The sequence below is a fragment of the Primulina huaijiensis genome, chromosome 16 (assembly GCF_012295235.1).
Source record: "Primulina huaijiensis isolate GDHJ02 chromosome 16, ASM1229523v2, whole genome shotgun sequence".
NCBI lineage: Eukaryota > Viridiplantae > Streptophyta > Magnoliopsida > Lamiales > Gesneriaceae > Primulina > Primulina huaijiensis.
In genome coordinates this window covers 2,772,919-2,790,999 of record NC_133321.1, presented here as the reverse complement: position 1 = coordinate 2,790,999, position 18,081 = coordinate 2,772,919, and the positions used below count along the sequence as shown (strand labels likewise).

General features: G+C 34.0%; 1 protein-coding gene across 2 annotated transcripts; it reads right to left on the bottom strand.

Annotated features, from left to right (window-relative positions):
• Window positions 1-7,214: 7,214 nt before the first annotated feature.
• LOC140961853 (UDP-glycosyltransferase 74F2-like) lies at window positions 7,215-14,604 on the bottom strand. Of its 2 annotated transcripts, XR_012172401.1 has the most exons (3): window positions 13,916-14,604; window positions 7,263-8,079; window positions 7,215-7,231 (listed from the first exon to the last, which is right to left on the bottom strand). XR_012172401.1 is itself a non-coding variant. In XM_073420601.1 (2 exons), exons 1-2 carry the CDS (start codon window positions 14,555-14,557, stop codon window positions 7,348-7,350), a joined length of 1,374 nt encoding a protein of 457 aa, XP_073276702.1. In that variant the 5' UTR covers window positions 14,558-14,604; the 3' UTR covers window positions 7,244-7,347. The 2 variants fall into 2 exon arrangements, 1 of the variants encoding a protein (XP_073276702.1); XM_073420601.1 differs by lacking the exon at window positions 7,215-7,231 and having other exon boundaries at window positions 7,244-8,079.
• Window positions 14,605-18,081: the final 3,477 nt, after the last annotated feature.

Below are 18,081 nucleotides of genomic sequence, written 5' to 3'. Positions count from 1 at the left end.
AAAGATGTGCCAAAACAAGAATTTCAAATATTATTAAAATAAAAATTGTTTATACATAGAGTTTCAACATGAACCCTAGGACAACACTTGGCTCGACAGGCATCTACTCTAACAATCTCCCACTTGCATTAGAGCCAACTACCCATCTGCTTCAAACCCATCGATTCGTGATGCTTCTCGAATAATGGTCCAGGTAAAGGCTTAGTTAGCGGATTAGCAACATTATCTGCGGAGCCGACTTTGTCAATCGACACTTCTCCTCGTTCCACGATCTCTCGGAATTTGTGGTACTTTCTCAATACGTGTTTGGACTTCTGATGAGACCTTGGCTCCTTTGCTTGAGCTATAGCTCCCGTGTTGTCACAAAACACCGGGACATGAGCAACTCCATTAAGAATGATGCCCAACTCTTGGACGAAATTCCTTATCCAAACAGCCTCCTTTGCTGCAGCTGATGCAGCAATGTATTCGGCCTCAATGATGGAACCCGCAATACTGTTTTGCTTGGAACTCTTCCAAGAGACAGCAGCACCATTGAGCATAAATACAAACTCAGAGGTTGACTTCGAGTCATAAATATCGCTTTGGAAGCTAGAGTCGGTATAGCCTTCCAATTTCAGTTCTCCACCACCATAGACCAAAAACAACTTATTGGTCCTTCTCAAATACTTGAGGATGTCATTCATAGCTTTCCAGTGTGGAAGACCAGGGTTCGATTAATATCTACTCACTACACTTAGTGCGAAAGCCACGTCAGGACGTGGAGATATCATTCCATACATGATGCTACCAATTGCGGATGCATACGGAATGCTTGTCAGCGCCGCTATCTCTGCATCAATCTTGGGAGACATAGACTTGGATAGGGACACGCCATGACACATTGGTAGATGTCCTCTCTTGGACTCATCCATCGAGAACCGCTTCACGATGGTATCAATGTATGTGGACTGGGTTAGACCAAGCAATCTTCTCGATCTATCTCTATAGAGTATTCCTAATACAAAAGATGTTTCACCCAGTCCTGCATCGAAAACTTACTTGCTAACCATATTTTATTTGATTGCAACATTCCTACATCATTCCCAATGAGTAGAATGTCATCAACATAAAGCACCAGGAATGTCACAGTACTCCCACTGACATTCTTATACACACAGGATTCCTCAGGATTCTTAGTAAAACCAAACTCTTTGATTGTACTATCGAATCTAAGGTTCCAAATCCTAGATTCCTGCTTTAGACAATAACTAGATCTTTGAAGTTTGCATACCATATGCTCACTTCCGACAGATGTAAACCCTTCAGCACTCAAGTACTGTGAGAGAATCTCATTCTCCCTAAGATACTCTTGGAACTCAGCACTCAAGTACTCACCACCTCGATCCGATCGAAGTGACTTGATGCTTCGTCAAAATTTTTTCTCTACTTCACTTCTGAATTCTTTGAACCTTTCAAAGGCTTCAGACTTGTATTTTATCAAATACACATACCTATACCTCGAAAAGTCATCAGTAAAGGTGATGAAGTAGGCATGTCCATGCTTAGTGGTGATGCTAAGTGGACCGCACACATCGGTATGGATCACATCCAATAACCCTTTGGCTTGCTCCACGTGGCCCTTAAATGGAATTTTGGTCATCTTTCCTTTTAGACAGGATTCATAAGTCGTGAGAGCATTAATATCAGACATATCAAACATGCCTACTCCCACTAGCTTGTTCATCCTTCTTAGGGAAATATGTCCTAATCGAGCATGCCATAATTGTGCCGAATTTAGAGTATCTTGTTTTCGCTTGTTTGTTGTTGTTATCGCTTGGACATTGTTTAGTGGAATATCTTTCAATTTTAAGTTATAGAGATCGTTTTCAAGTTTTCCAGTACCAATCAAACATTCATTCTTTTAAATGTTGTAAACACCTTTACTAAATAAACAAGAATATCCATCTTTATCAAGCACAGAAATGGAAACAATGTTCTTAACCAAGTCAGGTACAAACAAAACATCTCTTAAAATCAACTTAAAATCATTGTTCAATAATAAGTAAACATCTCCTATAGCCTTGGCAGCAACTCTTGCTCCATTGCCCATTCTCAAAAAGGTCTCACATTCCCTTAATCTCCTACTTCTTCCCATCACCTGCAAATCATTACAGAGATGTGAGTCACAGTCGGTATCCAATATTCAAGAAGTAGAGTTAATTGAAATGTTTACTTCAATATAGAACATACGTTTCAAGAACTCTTCTAGGCAAGATATTATCTGCAGTTACGCCTCCAATGTCAAGGCTTCTTGCAGTGATGACAAATATCAGAAGTCTTGTCAGCCTTTACTGCTATGGCTATCACAGCGTGACTCGGATATTGCCTCTTCAAGGGCACGCTCTTCTTGGGACGTTGGATAGAACGCTTCTTTCCCTTCCCAAGAGGACCAGTCTTCGTACCAGATGAAGAGCCCACATAAAGAACCGACTTTTCTTTCTTGATGGTGGACTCAAAGGTAACAAGCATGTTCACCAACTCCTCAAGGGTTGGCTCCATCTTGTTCATGTTGAAATTCACCAGAAAAGGATCAAATGAGCTAGGCAGGGATAAGAGCAACACGTCGGTGGTCAACTCCGAAGGCAACATCAGATCCATGCCAACGAGCTTGTCCACAAGCCCAATAATCTTTAGGCCATGCTCATGGACCGAGGCCCCATCTCGTATGCGCAAAGTGATCAGCTCCTTGACAGTAGCATGCCTAAGAGGACGTGTTTGTTCTCCAAAGAGCTCCTTGAGATGCAAATGAATGTCAGCAGCACTCTTTGCATCCTCAAAACGCCTCTGCAGCTCATCATTAATAGAAGCCTGCATATAACACATAGCTCCCAAGTCATGGTCACACCAATCCTTGTAAGTCTGCAATTCCTCAGGAGTGCAGCTAGTCGGAGCCTCAACAGGGGGCGACTCAGTAAGTGTATATGCTATCCTTTCCGAATTCAAGACGATTTTCAGATTTCTTAGCCAATTGTGGTAATTAGGTACAGTTAAAACGTGTTTTTCGAGTATTGCAGATAACGGAGCCAATTGAGGTAATAGGTCCGGTTAAAATATGTTTGTCGAGTATAGCAGACAACGGATTGCGAATCGAAGACATTGTCAAATTTGTATTGAAAAGTAAAACAGACAAATGTTAATAACTATTTTAAAATATTTAGTAAGATATAAAGTATGGACTTTTACTTTACAAATTTTTGCTCCCACTGTTTAGACATTTTTCACTATTCTCTAATGAAAACGGGAAACTCCTTTCCTCAGTAGGTACGTAAGGTCCAATTAGCAAATCATGATCACGAATAATATCAGCCAATCACAATTCCTAAGAGGTAGTTTCCAATTGTATCATCATGCAACCCTCTACGTAAACTTTTGTCTCACGTTTAATTAGGACCTAATAATATGACGTCGTTCATCTTTACGTGTCAAGCCTTACCCATCGATGTTAAACTTTAATGGACGGTCGCCATGAGTTCCCTCAATAATATGAGCCGAAATCATGGGAGTTCTATGTAGTTCACATCAACATGTCAATGGATGTCACAGCTTTCCGGTGTCTAGGGCCTCCCCAATAATATGAGCCGAGTCCCGAACACGGGTAGCATTCATCATGCTCCCATTGTCGATGGAGACATAGAAATTATAAACAACATAATTCTCCTTTTCGGGCTTGATATTAATTTTGAATCTTATTCAAAATGAGGGTTTTTAATTTTGAAAGGTCTCATCATTAATTTTATTTAAAAGCTCACCATGTTTGATCGTATGTTTGCCGGATTCATGCAACTTTGTTATTATCATAATAATAACGCACATACTCATTATTTATAACATATCATGCATTTATTATAAACAGTAAACTAAACAAGGATGATCAATCAGCCCAAAACTAACGACCCGTGTGAGCTAAACACGGGCCTAGGTCCAATTCTAGGGAACGGGCCATAATTAATATCCATGGCAAATAGGGATACATCTCATGGGGTGGGAACAGGCCATAAACCAAGCCCACTTTATAAATTGAAAATTATTACAATCATTCAACACAAAATATCCTAGCATACACCTAGCAAATTGGGCTTGGGCTTTTGATCATCTTTCATGCATAATATCACATATTATACACCATCAATTGATTATCACAATAATCAATTGATCAAATATTATATATCTTGATCCAATCACTAACCGCCACGATTATAAACTAAATTAGTAAAGTATACAAACACCTTTGTCTACTTTCTAATTAATTTATTTATAACCGAATTTCTTGTAAATCACCATTTACTATAAATAATTAAAGTCCAACTTCGATTATTTATTTCATGAGAAAATATTTACAACTTTTGTAAATTTAAACTTAAAAGCCCAAAAAATCATTTTTCACCAAAAACATTTTGGCCCATTTAAATTTCACAAATATGTTAGCCATCTAATGGCCCAACAATTTCAAGGCCCATGACACTTTGATAATCCAAAACACTTTTGGAAACCCTAGTCGTCATTGCCGTCGCCGGAGCTCCGTTGTCGGATTCCGGCCAACTTACAAAAAAAATTTTTTTTGCCCAAAATGGGCAGCAACTTGCTGCCCAAAATTGGCCCAAAACCGGCCTCGATTTTGTTGCAAAAAATCATCTCATGCGGTTAGAAATCGACCTCAATATAAATTTATGTATATGCTACACAAAATAGTATCCATAGCTCTTGATACCACTTGAAAGGGGATCGATCAAGATGCTTGGATGCGCAACGGAAGTTTCAAAATAATTTTAATGGCAAAAACCGAACACCTCAATGCAATAGTGTGTAGCAAATACGAAAAACACGAAATATCAAACATAGGATGTTTTAAAGAAATTACCTATCAATCTCTTAAGATTGATGATAGCTCCAACTTAATTGATATACAACTAAACTCTTGAATGGTAGACATAATCTAGAAGCTTCCTTCTTTCCTTCAAAATAAGATCCACCAGACCACCACTAACTAGCTAAACCCACCTCACACTTGCACTAGAAAATGTAAGGAATTTTCTTTGAGAAGAGTATGCTTTCAATCAACAATTGATGAAACAAATTGAAGGGAATTTTCGGACAAAAATTTCGGCCAAAAGGGTTTGCAAGGAGGAGAGAAGAAAACTTTCTTGGTGCTTGAAAAAGTGATTAAGTGCATGAGCATGCCATGCAATGTTTTAATGAAAAAGTGCCTCCAACCCTTCACCTTCCTAGCATGTTTTTTACTTGGGCTTGTAAGAATTACAAGGCCCATGGACTTTATTTAAATGTCACAAACACATTTGAGACCATTTAAACTTTACTTGATTTTACTCAAGCCCACTAGTTTAATAATTATTTCTAATTGGGCTCTACAAGGTCTAATGTTATTTAATTAATTCAACACTTGAATTAATTTAATTATTTGGATTCTATTAGGTCCACTAGTGTTTAATTAATTCAACACTTGAATTAATTTAATTTAGTCCATAATAATGTTTATGAAAATCAAAATTTTCAAATACATTATTTATTTGGTCAACTTATAATTTAGGAACACATTCATAAATTAAAAGTTACATTCCCCTCTTAGAATTCATACTTCTATTTTTTCCTACGCTTATAAACTCATTTATAAGCCGTTCAACACATTGAACTAATTTTAATTCTCAACGGGATCTAGAAAGTTAGCACTTGTGTGATTCTCAATGGTTCATTGATACAACTAGCCGTGAGTTCACATCTCCATGTGATTCGTATTAAACATGTCCTTATTTGAGCATACCCCAATTGCTCCATTCATACTTATCAACTCCTTGATAATAAGAACGTCAGAACTCAAGTCTGATAGTACCCAACCAATCATGTTAAACGCCTAGCAGCATCGCTTACATGATTCCCTAGGTATCAAATGATAGTGCCTGCAAGAACCATTCAATTATGGTTAGCGTACAGTACGGTCTCTTCAACTCATATATCCCGACCGATTCGANTCAACATTGCCACCTGATGACCCCATGAGAGTCGGTAAACAAGTCAACGTGCACTGCTAGCACCTAGAGTTTCCATGTTGTCTCGGGTCATAAGGACTAATGGTGTACAACCATAAACTAGGACGTTTCCACTCGATAAGTGAGAACCACTTGGAAAGTCCTATATGGAGGGTTGTTCAGTGTACTCTACCAGGAGCACCTATCTGCATGCTCGGACATCACAATGTCCCCTACCAATGAAACATGGTACTCACATCGCAGATACTTGTCTCGAACTCGAGCGGCCTATATCCTTCTTAGCGGCGGCTCAATCGACTAGGAACTGTTTAGAATATACAGTATTGCAAATATGAGTTTCATGATACTCATCATATGAGCATCACTTATTCTTTCAACTATTTGTATATTCAAGGACTTTATCTATGCAACTAGTATGGGTATACAGATAAAGATGTGCCAAAACAATAATTTCAAATATTATTAAAATAAAGATTGTTTATACATAGAGTTTCAACATGAACCATAGGCCAACACTTGGCTCGACGGACACCTACTCTAACATATATATACACATGATTTCATTCCAGCTTCACTAAAACTGGGCTATGCCTCGAAATCTCAACACTGGCCAGGGGGTTTAATTAAGATCTTCTCCGCATCAAGGAAAAGAGCAGTTGTTGAAGACAGCAGTAATCACATTATCTAATCATCTAATCTTCTGATTATTCTAATCCGAATATACATTATATAATCATTATATTTTATTTTATATCTTTATCTTGTATTTTATTTCTCAAATTTCGAAATTATACACCCAAAATTTGGAAATACACATATACATAATTGTATATATCCAATGTCTCTTTATTTAAGTTCTTGAATCTTGAGAAGACAGCGAGCGACTTATGTTCATCGAACCATGTCAGGGTTTCCTATTTATCTAATCTATCTAAATTTATTAGGTCAGATTTGAACCCGATATCTTAGAGGTCTCGCTTCTGCCACTGAACCAATATATTTTTTGAAGTTATTTCGATCAATCCATTCATCACTCATTAAACCAAACATCATAACGATAATTTAGACACATACATCAATCAATGACAACTATAAAAATTTAACAAAAACAAGTGGGACTTAAATTACCACCACATTAGAATATCAATTAATGTTCTTGTATAAAATTTTACGAGTTTTAACATAGACTGAACCCATTTTCACCTCAAAATCACTGACATATATGATATTTTATTTCAAGAATCTCATACCCAAATGGCTATGAAGAATCTTTTACAATTAAATTCTTGTTCTAAATAAACCATCACCCACGCTTTCCACTTTCAAATATAAATTTGTCAATATTTGCATGAGTAGTGCCACCTTCACTTACTGCCTCCTTAGCCAAATCCCTATATTTAATAGCATTCCTCTTAAATTCTTTACCCATTTCTCCCACCATCACTTCCCTCAAACAACTCTCGATTTCTTCTCTTCTAACAATCCCGTCATGGTCCACGCAGACCCGTACACCGGCCCTCCAAACATCTTGCACGAATTTCGCGACTGTTGTCTGATCAGTCCATTGGGGCATAACGACCATAGGCACGCCCAAACTCAACGCCTCCGTAGTCGAGTTCCACCCGCCATGCGAGAAGAAACATCCGATAGCATTGTTAGAAAGCACTTGTAGTTGGGGACTCCAACTTACGAACAAACACTTCCCCGCAGTCTCGTCGATGAAATCTTTAGGAAGCTTTTCTAACTTGTCCGATTCATTAATAACCCATAAGAAGTGAAAATTAATGCTTTTCAAAGCATATGCAATCTCTTCCATCTGGGGCTTTTCTAAATTGACCATGCTCCCAAAAGCAACGTAAATGACTGAGCCTATTGGCTTTGTGTTTAGCCAATTCATAATGTCCATTGAGGAGTCTGATTGAAAGAGGTTGAGTCCATAATCACAATCGTTTTCGACCCTTTTATCCAAGTAAAATGATGGCAACGTTGGGCCAATTGTGAGCAATGGACAAACTTTGTTCATTGCATCCACCACCTGTTTCATAAACGTAATAGAAGTAAAATTAAAACATAAACCTTTTCTGATCAAGGGCATACAGTCCATTCGTGGATTTCGTATATATTCTATCGAGTGAATATATGTAGGAGTCTCTTATCAGAGCAAGTTGTAAGTTTTAGAGAAACTATAGGCGACAGTCACCAACATTGTCAGAGGGGTACATCAGTCAATAAGGCCATCGGATTAGTAGAGTCTTTTATTTTCCAACCAACGTTGGATGACAGAGGATTGATAATTAATCCTATTATCGTCATGGCTACCAAACAGTTTAATATCTTACCCTTCTCTAGTATATCTCAATTAGTATATCTCAAACAGTTCAAGTCAAGTAGGGAATTATGCTACAAATGTTGGGGATAAATGGCTCCCTTAAAACATTATAATTAGACTATGTTTATATATTAGTAATAAAAGTGACATTTATTATTGAACATGTTTGCATGAAATTTATTGTCTAAAATATCATAGAAAATCCCTAGTTTATTGGATGTAACCATGATTTTAGCATATATAAAAGTTATATATACAAGAGGATTAAAATTATGGATAACAAACTTAAATGAATTTTGAGATTAAATTAATTAAATTATGATATCTTTAATTAAAACATCACTAATCTTATTCGGATCGTCGATGTGAAGACATCTAGATGGAGTCATTTATATATAATGAAATTATATAGGACTTGGACCGATTTAATTAGATATTTCACAATAAATTATGTTCTTGCTATGAAGTTAAAGTTAAATAGTAAATGATCATATATGGACAATTCTCAATCTTATGTGGTTATAAACTCATGTTCATTTCAATGTGATTTTCAATTTTCTTGTTCACAGTTTGCAATTACGTATTTTCAACACTTGCATTTTAGATTTGTATTTGAATGAATGACTAAAAATAGAAAATTATAGACATGGAATTTATTCCTTCTTGCGAGAAGTAGAAAGACAATTATCTTATTTGTTAAATCTAGAACTAAGTGTGGGCCCTACTAAATTATAATTGAATTATAAATTAAACTACTCACTTGTGAATTAATGGTAAATGATAATAAGAAGTAAATGAATAAGTAAACGGAAATTCTTCGGTTCAATTACAAATTGTCTATGCAGGACTAATCTATATATGTATGTTCGGTTTAGAAACTCACTACAATCTTAATTTTATAAAAAAATTTGTTATTGTGCTTCTAATATATTTACTGAAGTGTGAAGTTGTTAACTCAAGATAGAACCTGAAACTCAAATTTAGACAAACTAAAAATATGGTAAATTGTAGTGTTTCAATGATATTTCATAGCTCGGTGATGCAAATGACCAACCGCAAATAAAAACTGAATAGAAAACTCAATTTGGGACAAGTCATATTTCATGTTAGTTGGGCTAAATTGTATGTAATATAGGAAAAATGGTGTTAGTAAGGCTTATCATTTTGGTTGATCAGCAATGATCAGTTGGGTACGAGTAGTTGCGTATTTTCGTCAGCCTGATCAATTCAGTTATCCAAATGAAACGATTGACTATGCGTTACGAATATAAGACGATGATTTACAAATCATATTCACAAGTCAAAATCTGAATCAGAGTTTAAGATGTGGATAAATGACGAAGAAGACACGAGTTTTGCGCATACTGAAATCAATAAGGCAGATTTCAGCAAACCTCATCAGTTTGGTTCAGTCTAGCTGATAAGTCCAACTGAATGATCAGTCTAGCTGACAAGCATAACTGACAGTGGACCACAAAATCAGTTAGGCTCAGGAAAAGTGTCAAACCAAACGAATTTGACTGTTGCAATTTCAGAATTCGTAGACAACACTTTTATACGGTCATATTCTTGTGTCTAATGTGTGTATCATTCTTAGAGAGCATAAATACAACATTTTGAAGATCAAATACAAGATTTTGAATGAGATTTAAAGCATGGGTAGCCTCAATTAAGAAATTAGCTAGAATGAGAGCAAGCCCAAGTGTGAGAATACATTTGAGAGATACACAAACTGTAATAGATTAAATCCTCACACACAATCACTTGCACATATAAATAAGAGTTGAGTTTTAAAGTTTAGTTGAGTGAGTTTTTACACAAAAACATGAAAGATTGTGTTTGTAGACTTGGCATAAAAGACATTAAACATTATACGGATTGTGAGATTGCAGCCGACAATCGAGAGTGTGTTAGCAGTTTCAATTAGACAAGAGATAAGTCCTAAGTTGAAATTGATTTATACAAGGTGTTGTATAAATCAAAGTCTTCTAGTGGATCCTTCCCAAGTGGAAGAAGGAGTGACATAGGAGACGTTAATCTCCGAAGATCCACAAACAAATTTGTGTATATTTACTTATCGCATTTACTTATTATTTTTACTATTTTAAAGATGCATTATTGAAGCATTTTATTTGCTTTTCAAATGCCAAAATATTGGATATCAAGTGTTTGATAAAATGCTTCGACCAAAAACGTTTTTACACATTCAAGTTCATATTTTTTAAATGTTATACCAAAATATTTATTCATTTTTTACCAAGAATTATTTTGATTGTATTCTGTTTAGTTTGAAAATCAAACTCGATTTATTCATCGATGTTCAATATTTCAAGAACCGAGCTATTATAACTCAATGATTATTTCCTGATCGGTCATATCAAGTGGTGTAAGAGCGAGTTGTTCTTGAAAGAACATTTGAAACTGATTTTTAGTTTTAAAATTAGTTTTTCATATTTTTCTAACACATGTATGCATAGTTTAGTTTTCAGACAGTTTGCAACAACCGTGGAAAAAAGTCAAAACTCATTGCACGAGTGTCGAAATTACAAATCACTTTTTGCATTGCAAACTAAACTCATAGAGGATCGCAGCGGTATAAAATTTATAGCCTGGTCATGCCAGAGGAAAAGCTGATTAATCATTATAGTAGTACCAAGTGTGTTGTGGCATTAAATGAGCTATAGAGAAAATTTGGTCAGTCATCCCTCCACTTTTATAAATTTCAAAATTTTAGAGATATAAGCGGAGATTGGTTTTAAATATTGAGGGAAGAAAAACTTTTTACTTAAATTCTTTTGAAAATATGACTTTTTGATTCATACAAAAATGGGAAGAAATATGTTAGTTGAAATATTTGTTTATCCAAGTTTTGTGATTATAAAAAAGTGGGAGATTGTTGGGTTTAGAAGCTCACAACAATCTTATTTTGATAATAACAAAACTTGTTATTGTGTTCTAACATATTTACTCAAGTGTGAAATTGCTAACTCAAGATGGAAGCTTAAACTCGAATTTAGTCGAACTGAGAATCTGGCGAATTGTAGTGTTTCGATGATCTATCACAGCTCGGTGATACAAATGGTCAACCACGAAAAAACGACTTAATAGAAATTAAAACTCAATTTGAGACAAGTTGTATTTCACTTCTGTTGGATTAAATCGGATGCTATCTCGACAAACGGATGGCAGTAAGGCTCATCATTTTGGTTGATCAGCAAGGATCATATTCACAAGTTGGAGTCGAAACCAGAGTTCAAGATGCTGATAAATGACGATGAAAATACGAGTTCTGAGCTGACTGAAATCAGCCTTCAGCAGACCTTATCAGTTTGGTTCCGTCTAGCTGATAAGCCCAACTGAATGATCCGTCTAGCTGACGAGCCTAACTGACAGTGGACCTCAAAATCAGTTAGGCTCGGGAAAAGTGTCCAGCCAAACGAATTTGACTGTCGCAATTTCAGAATCCTTACACATCAGTTCCAAACGGTCATATTCTTGTGTCTAATGTGTATCATTCTTGGAGAGTATAAATACAATATCTTGAAAATCAAATACAAGATTTTGAAAGGGATTCAAAGTATGGGTAGCCTACATGAAGAAATTAGCTTGAACGACAGCAAGCCCAAGTGTGATGATACATTTGACAGATACAAAAAATGTAATATATTAAGTCCTCACACACAATCAGTCACACATATAAATGAGAGTTGAGTTTTACAGTTCAGTTGAGTGAGTCTTCATACAAAAACATTAAATATTGTGTTTGTAGTCTTGACATAAGAGACATTAAATATTATACGGATTGTGAGATTGCAGCTTACAATCGAGAGTGTGCTAGGAGTTTCAATTACGCAAGAGATAAGTCTTAAGTTGAAATGGATTTGTACAAGATGTATAAATAAAATTCTTCTATTGGATTCTTTCTAAGGAGAAGAATGAGTGACGTAGGAGTTCTTAATCTCCAAACATCCATAAACAAATTCGTGTCTATTTATTTATATCATTTACTTATTATTCCTATTGTTTTAAATATTCATTGTTGAATTATTTTGTGTGTTTTTCAAATAAAAAATATTACATATCAAGTGTTTGATAACATGATTCAATCAAAAACATTTTTAGACATTCAACTTGCATATGTTTTAAATATTTTACCAAAATTTTTATTCGGCTTCTACGAATGATTATTTAAGTGTATTCTTTGGTTTGAAAACCAAACTCGATTTAATTCATTGTGTTCAATATTTCAAAAATTGAGCTATTGTAGCTCAATGAATATCACACAATCGGTCCTACGAATTTAATGATTATATCAATGAAGTACTCTTTTTGTAGAGAAAAATATTCCATAATGAATAATAGTTCAATTTCATATTATCAGCGTACTAATTATGAAATTAATAAGTTAGGTAAATTAATTAAAGAGTTTAATTATTTATCCTATTTATTGGAGTTTCTAATCATGAGTCCATGTTCCCCAGTACACTAAATTAACAATGAGCAAGAAATGAAATTTAGAAATCATATGTGAAAGATGGAAAAAAAATTGTTTCCATAACTTCAATGGCTTGGAAATAAAAATAGTTAAATATAAAATATTAATTATATTTAAATGATAATTTTAGATTTAGATTATTATGATAATATTTAAAATATGTTAATATATCTTTCATGTATTGAGAATATATATTAAATAATATTTGATATCTAAAAGATGTTATTAAAATGAGATTTAAGAAATACAAAATTTCATATATTAGAATTGGTAGGATTTGAGAAATCCTAAATAAAAGAAAATGAATAAACATAAATTTATTTATTTTTTATTTTTGTTTGTTTGATCGGTAATTGTCAAACAAGTTATTAAAAATTGCTTTAGACAAAAGTTGTTAAACAAATTTTCTTCGCTTTTGGCTTTTGTCTTTTGAAAGTTGAATGGTAAGTTGTACGCTTTTTTAATTTATCGGATTCAAACAAAACAACGGGATTTGGACGATTGCGAATTAAAGAAATAGAAAAACAAGCTTTCTCTGCAATATTTACAAAAACAATTCTTCCCAATACATAATAAAATTTTCAAGAGAAGGAGGGAGAGAATAAAATTTTGGAGGCAAAACTTGTGTGAGACTGTATCACGAGTCCTATTTTGCGAGACATATATCTTATTTAGGTCATCAATTAAAAAAATATTATTTTTTATGCTCAGAGTATTACTTTTTGTTGTGAATATCGGTAGAGTTGACCCATCTCACAAATAAAGATTCGTGAGATCGTCTCACAAGAGACCTACTCAATTTTAGTTGTTAGTTTATGTGTTTTTGAATATCCACACGCTACCATCAATTGTAAAAGGTTAGTTTTTCTGAGAAAATAATTTTGTTTAAATTCATTATTGATTTATATTTATATTTATATTATCTATTTATAATTTATGAAATCGATATTTTTCGATTGAATCGAAAAAAATTTTTTAGCCGGAATTGTTCGGGAGGCTCTATAATTTCCAACAACAACAAATATATAAACAAATTACTTGACTTACCTTCTCCTCCAATTTGTACCAAGTATTGACAAGCACAAAATCAGCCTTGTCCGAGTTTGAGAATTGATTCAACACCATCTCAAAATAAGCTGGATATGTTCCATGCTTGTAAATGAAAGACGGCATATCCGGCAAATCGAGCAGAGGCATGCCCGGAATTTCGATCGGAGTCGATTTCACCGGAAGTTGCAGCATCCCATGATATGTATAGTAAAACACATAGTTAACAGCACAAGCTTGTGTGAAAAAACAAGCTCCCTTGATCCCACACTTTTTAGCCACTTCCAAAGCCCAAGGCAAAAAGGCATCATACACTATGCAGTCAACAGGATGACTCGATTTTTGATTAGCTACTATGAGCTCTTCAAGGGTTCTCGAGCCCACGACTTCCATTCGAGCCAGATAATCGGCAATACTCTCCGCTGCCATGAAACCACCTTCGTCGTAACCATCGGAAATCGTACCGACCGAAACCGAATCGAAGTTTTTTTGTTGGGTGGATTTGGAAATATATTTGGTGATTGCAAAAGTTGTTTTGGCACCTTTAGAGGCCAAACTTTTGCAAAATTGGAGCATGGGATTAACATGGCCTTGGCTTGGGTAAGGTACGGCCAAGATATGAGCTCTATATTCCTTATTCATTGTACCAATATTTTGTTTCTCTTCGGTTTTTGTGAGTTGCCTTTAACTTCTTTATATATAGATTAAACCAAATACGAGGCATCACAAATCATACCTCATGCTTTTAGTCAAGGTTTGCAAGTATTTCTTGTAATAAAATAAAAATAAAACATTTAATACAACTTGTGTGAAACGGTCTCGCGGGTCGTATCTTGTGAGACGGATCTCTTATTTGGGTCATCAATGAAAAAATATTACTTTTTATGCTAAGAGTATTACTTTTTATTGTGAATATCGGTAGGGTTGACCCGTCTCACAGATAAATATTCGTGAGACCGTCTCACAAGAGACATACTCATCTTTTAAAACTCCTTCTTTCAATTTTATATATTTCTTCCATTTATTTTACATCAACTTTCAATGATTTCACAAAAAAATAATTTTCCATTGCAATTACATGTTGACTATCTGCGCTAAAATTCAAACTTCAAAAATATCTAATATAGAGATAGTAACACTTTGATAGTTAAACTTTAGTTGCTAACTCAAGTAAAATATATGCGCTATAGTTCAACTTTCCATGATTAAATGTATATATTATTAAAAATACAAATAATATATCAATATAATAATATTTGATTTCATTTTAGAAAATGAAAATAATCGAATTTGAAACAAGACATTGATGTTGTTATTGAATGAATTTGATTTTGTTTATAGATTTCAAACGACACTCATCTTTTTTAATGTATATTAGAAATCTAACACGAATTTTTATCTATGAGACGGACCAACCTTATTGATATTCACAATAAAAAGTAATATTCTTAGCATAAAAAGTAATATTTCTTCATGAATGACTCAAATAAGAAATCTGTCTCATAAAATACGACCCGTGAGACAGTCTCAAACAAGTTTTTGCCTTTTTTTTTTAATAAGATTCTTCTCTTGTTAATTCGCGTAACTAATCCCTAAAAATAAGGCAACAAATCTTCAAAATTAATCATAAAGAGATATTTGAAATATATTTAACTCGCTAAAAGTGAAACCCACTAACCCTTGAATAATTATTTTATTAAATATTTTAATTTCTAAATTTGACATTTTAATATGATAATGTGGTAACCTGACAACAATGAATTGGTCAACCAGTCTTATTCTTCCATCACAAATATGTCTACTTTTCGTATGTATCTGTCTGATAATGTGCGTGTTGCATTCCAAATTGTTTTCCTATGTAATTAAATTATTGGTGATAAAGATGGGAGTGGGCTCCACTCTTTTTCATGTCTTCTTTTGGTTTGTTTCCCTTAAAAAAATAAAATTAAATTGCAAAAATAACGTGAAAGATGGACCATTTTGAAAATAGGGAAAAAATGATTTTCTATGCTATTTCATAGTGTTTCTTCAGCTATAATATAATTGAAATTTTCACATTTAAATCATCAACATGTGATGTTTGAACATTTATATTTTGATGTTAACAAATGATTTAAGATAAAACTGATGTATGCTAAACTGAACTAGACTTTCCGCACATGTTTTGTTTATTCTATAATTTGTCAAAAAATTTCAATTTTTTCACTTTACCAATTTCAAAAACCATCAGTTTATTAGATATATATTTGCTAGCAGAATTATTCATACCGTTTTTGCCTAAAGAAAAACAGTTATAGCTTGATTTTTTGTAAAACACCAAAAATGGGAATTGTCGGAACATTTATGTTTTGATGTTAACAAATAATTTAAGGCAAAACTGATGTAAGCTAAATTGAACTAGACTATCTGAGTCATCCGAACTAAACGGAACTGACTATGTCCACAAGCTAAACTGGTTACCTAATCTGGACTAGTCAAAGCAAAAATGACCCGGACCTAAACTGAATTATATCAAAGCATGTTTTGACAAGTTATCAGTTTAGACATCTTTATTTATTTTCAAGGACATCAATTTACACCAAAGGACTAAATTGATTATTGGATAATTTTTCCGTACTTTTCTGATACAGCTTAATCCAACCACATTACAATTATGTATGGATGTCAGAGAATGATGACCTGTACAAAACGCAACAACAACTATAATTATTTGGAACATATCTTTTTTGAAGTTTGTGACCATTGTAGCTTAAAGTTTATAAATAGAGATGTAAATCAGTTGAAAACAAACAATGGAAAAACCTACAAAACAAAATATTAGATAGACGGACATCTGATTCAAGCTTACAAGTAAAACTGATTAGACACTCAACTACATTTGCATAGTTGTATATGATCTTTAAGGATCATCAAATGTTAAGAGAGTTCTTTGTAATTCATTGTATTTGAAAACAATTTGTATAGTATTTCTTTGTTGAGTTGAGTAGACTGGGAGTTTAAGTTTTGGCAGTTTTAAGCCGAAACTGAACTGAGTTTTTGCAAATTGCTTATAAAGATCAAAGCCTTCTAGTATGAAACTGTTGGGATCATTTAGGGGGTAAATTGTTAAGCTACAATAACTCTGTTCTTGAAATATTGAACATCGATTAATTAAATCGAGTTTGGTGTTCAAACCAAGCGGAATACACTCGAAATAATCCTTTGTAGAAACCGATTATTTATTTTGTAAAATATTTAAAATATATGCAAGTTGAATTAGTAAATATATTTTAGTTGAAGCATTTTATGAAACACTTGGTATGCAATATTTTGGTATTTGAAGAACACATAAAATGCTTCAACAATGCATCTTTAAAACTATTAAAATGATAAGTAAACGCAATAAACAAATAGACACGAATTTGTTTATGGATGTTCGGAGACTTCAAATGCTCCTACGTCATCCCTTCTTCCCATTGGGAAGGATTCACTAGAAGACTTTGATTTATACAACACCTTGTACAAACCCATTCAGCTAGGACGTACGCTACTGCCTAACTGAACTCCTATCACTCAATATTGTATGCAGCACCTCACAATCAGCATATTGTTTAATGTCTCATATGCAAAGACTAATACACAAGTTTATTGTTTTTGTGTAAGACTCACTCAACAAATCTTTGATTTTCAACTCTCTTGTATATGTTAGAGTGATTGTGTGTGAGGAATTTATCATTTACAGTGTACTTTTCAAGTGTATCCTCACACAAGAGCTTGTGCTCTCAACTAGCTGATTTCTTCATGATAACTGCCCATGTTTTGAATCTTTATTCAAAAGCTCTTGTTTGATATTCAAGATGTTGCATTTATAGGCCTTAAAAATGATATATACGTTAGACACAAGAATATGACCGTTTGAAAAATTTCTGTACTGTTTCTGAAATTACAACGGTCAAATTCGCCTTGCTGGTCTGAAACTGGTAAACTCTAGTCAACTCAACTGGTCGTTCAGTTCAACTGGTCATTCAGTTCAGTTGGTCAGCAGCTGGTTAAGTTAAGTTTAGTTGGTCAGATGCTGGTTCAGTTGGTCAGCAGATGGTTCATTTTAGCTGGTCATGTAACGTACCATACTTTTGAACTACTTAAAATTTGCGGAAAAATAAAAATTTTCTTAAATAAATAGTAAT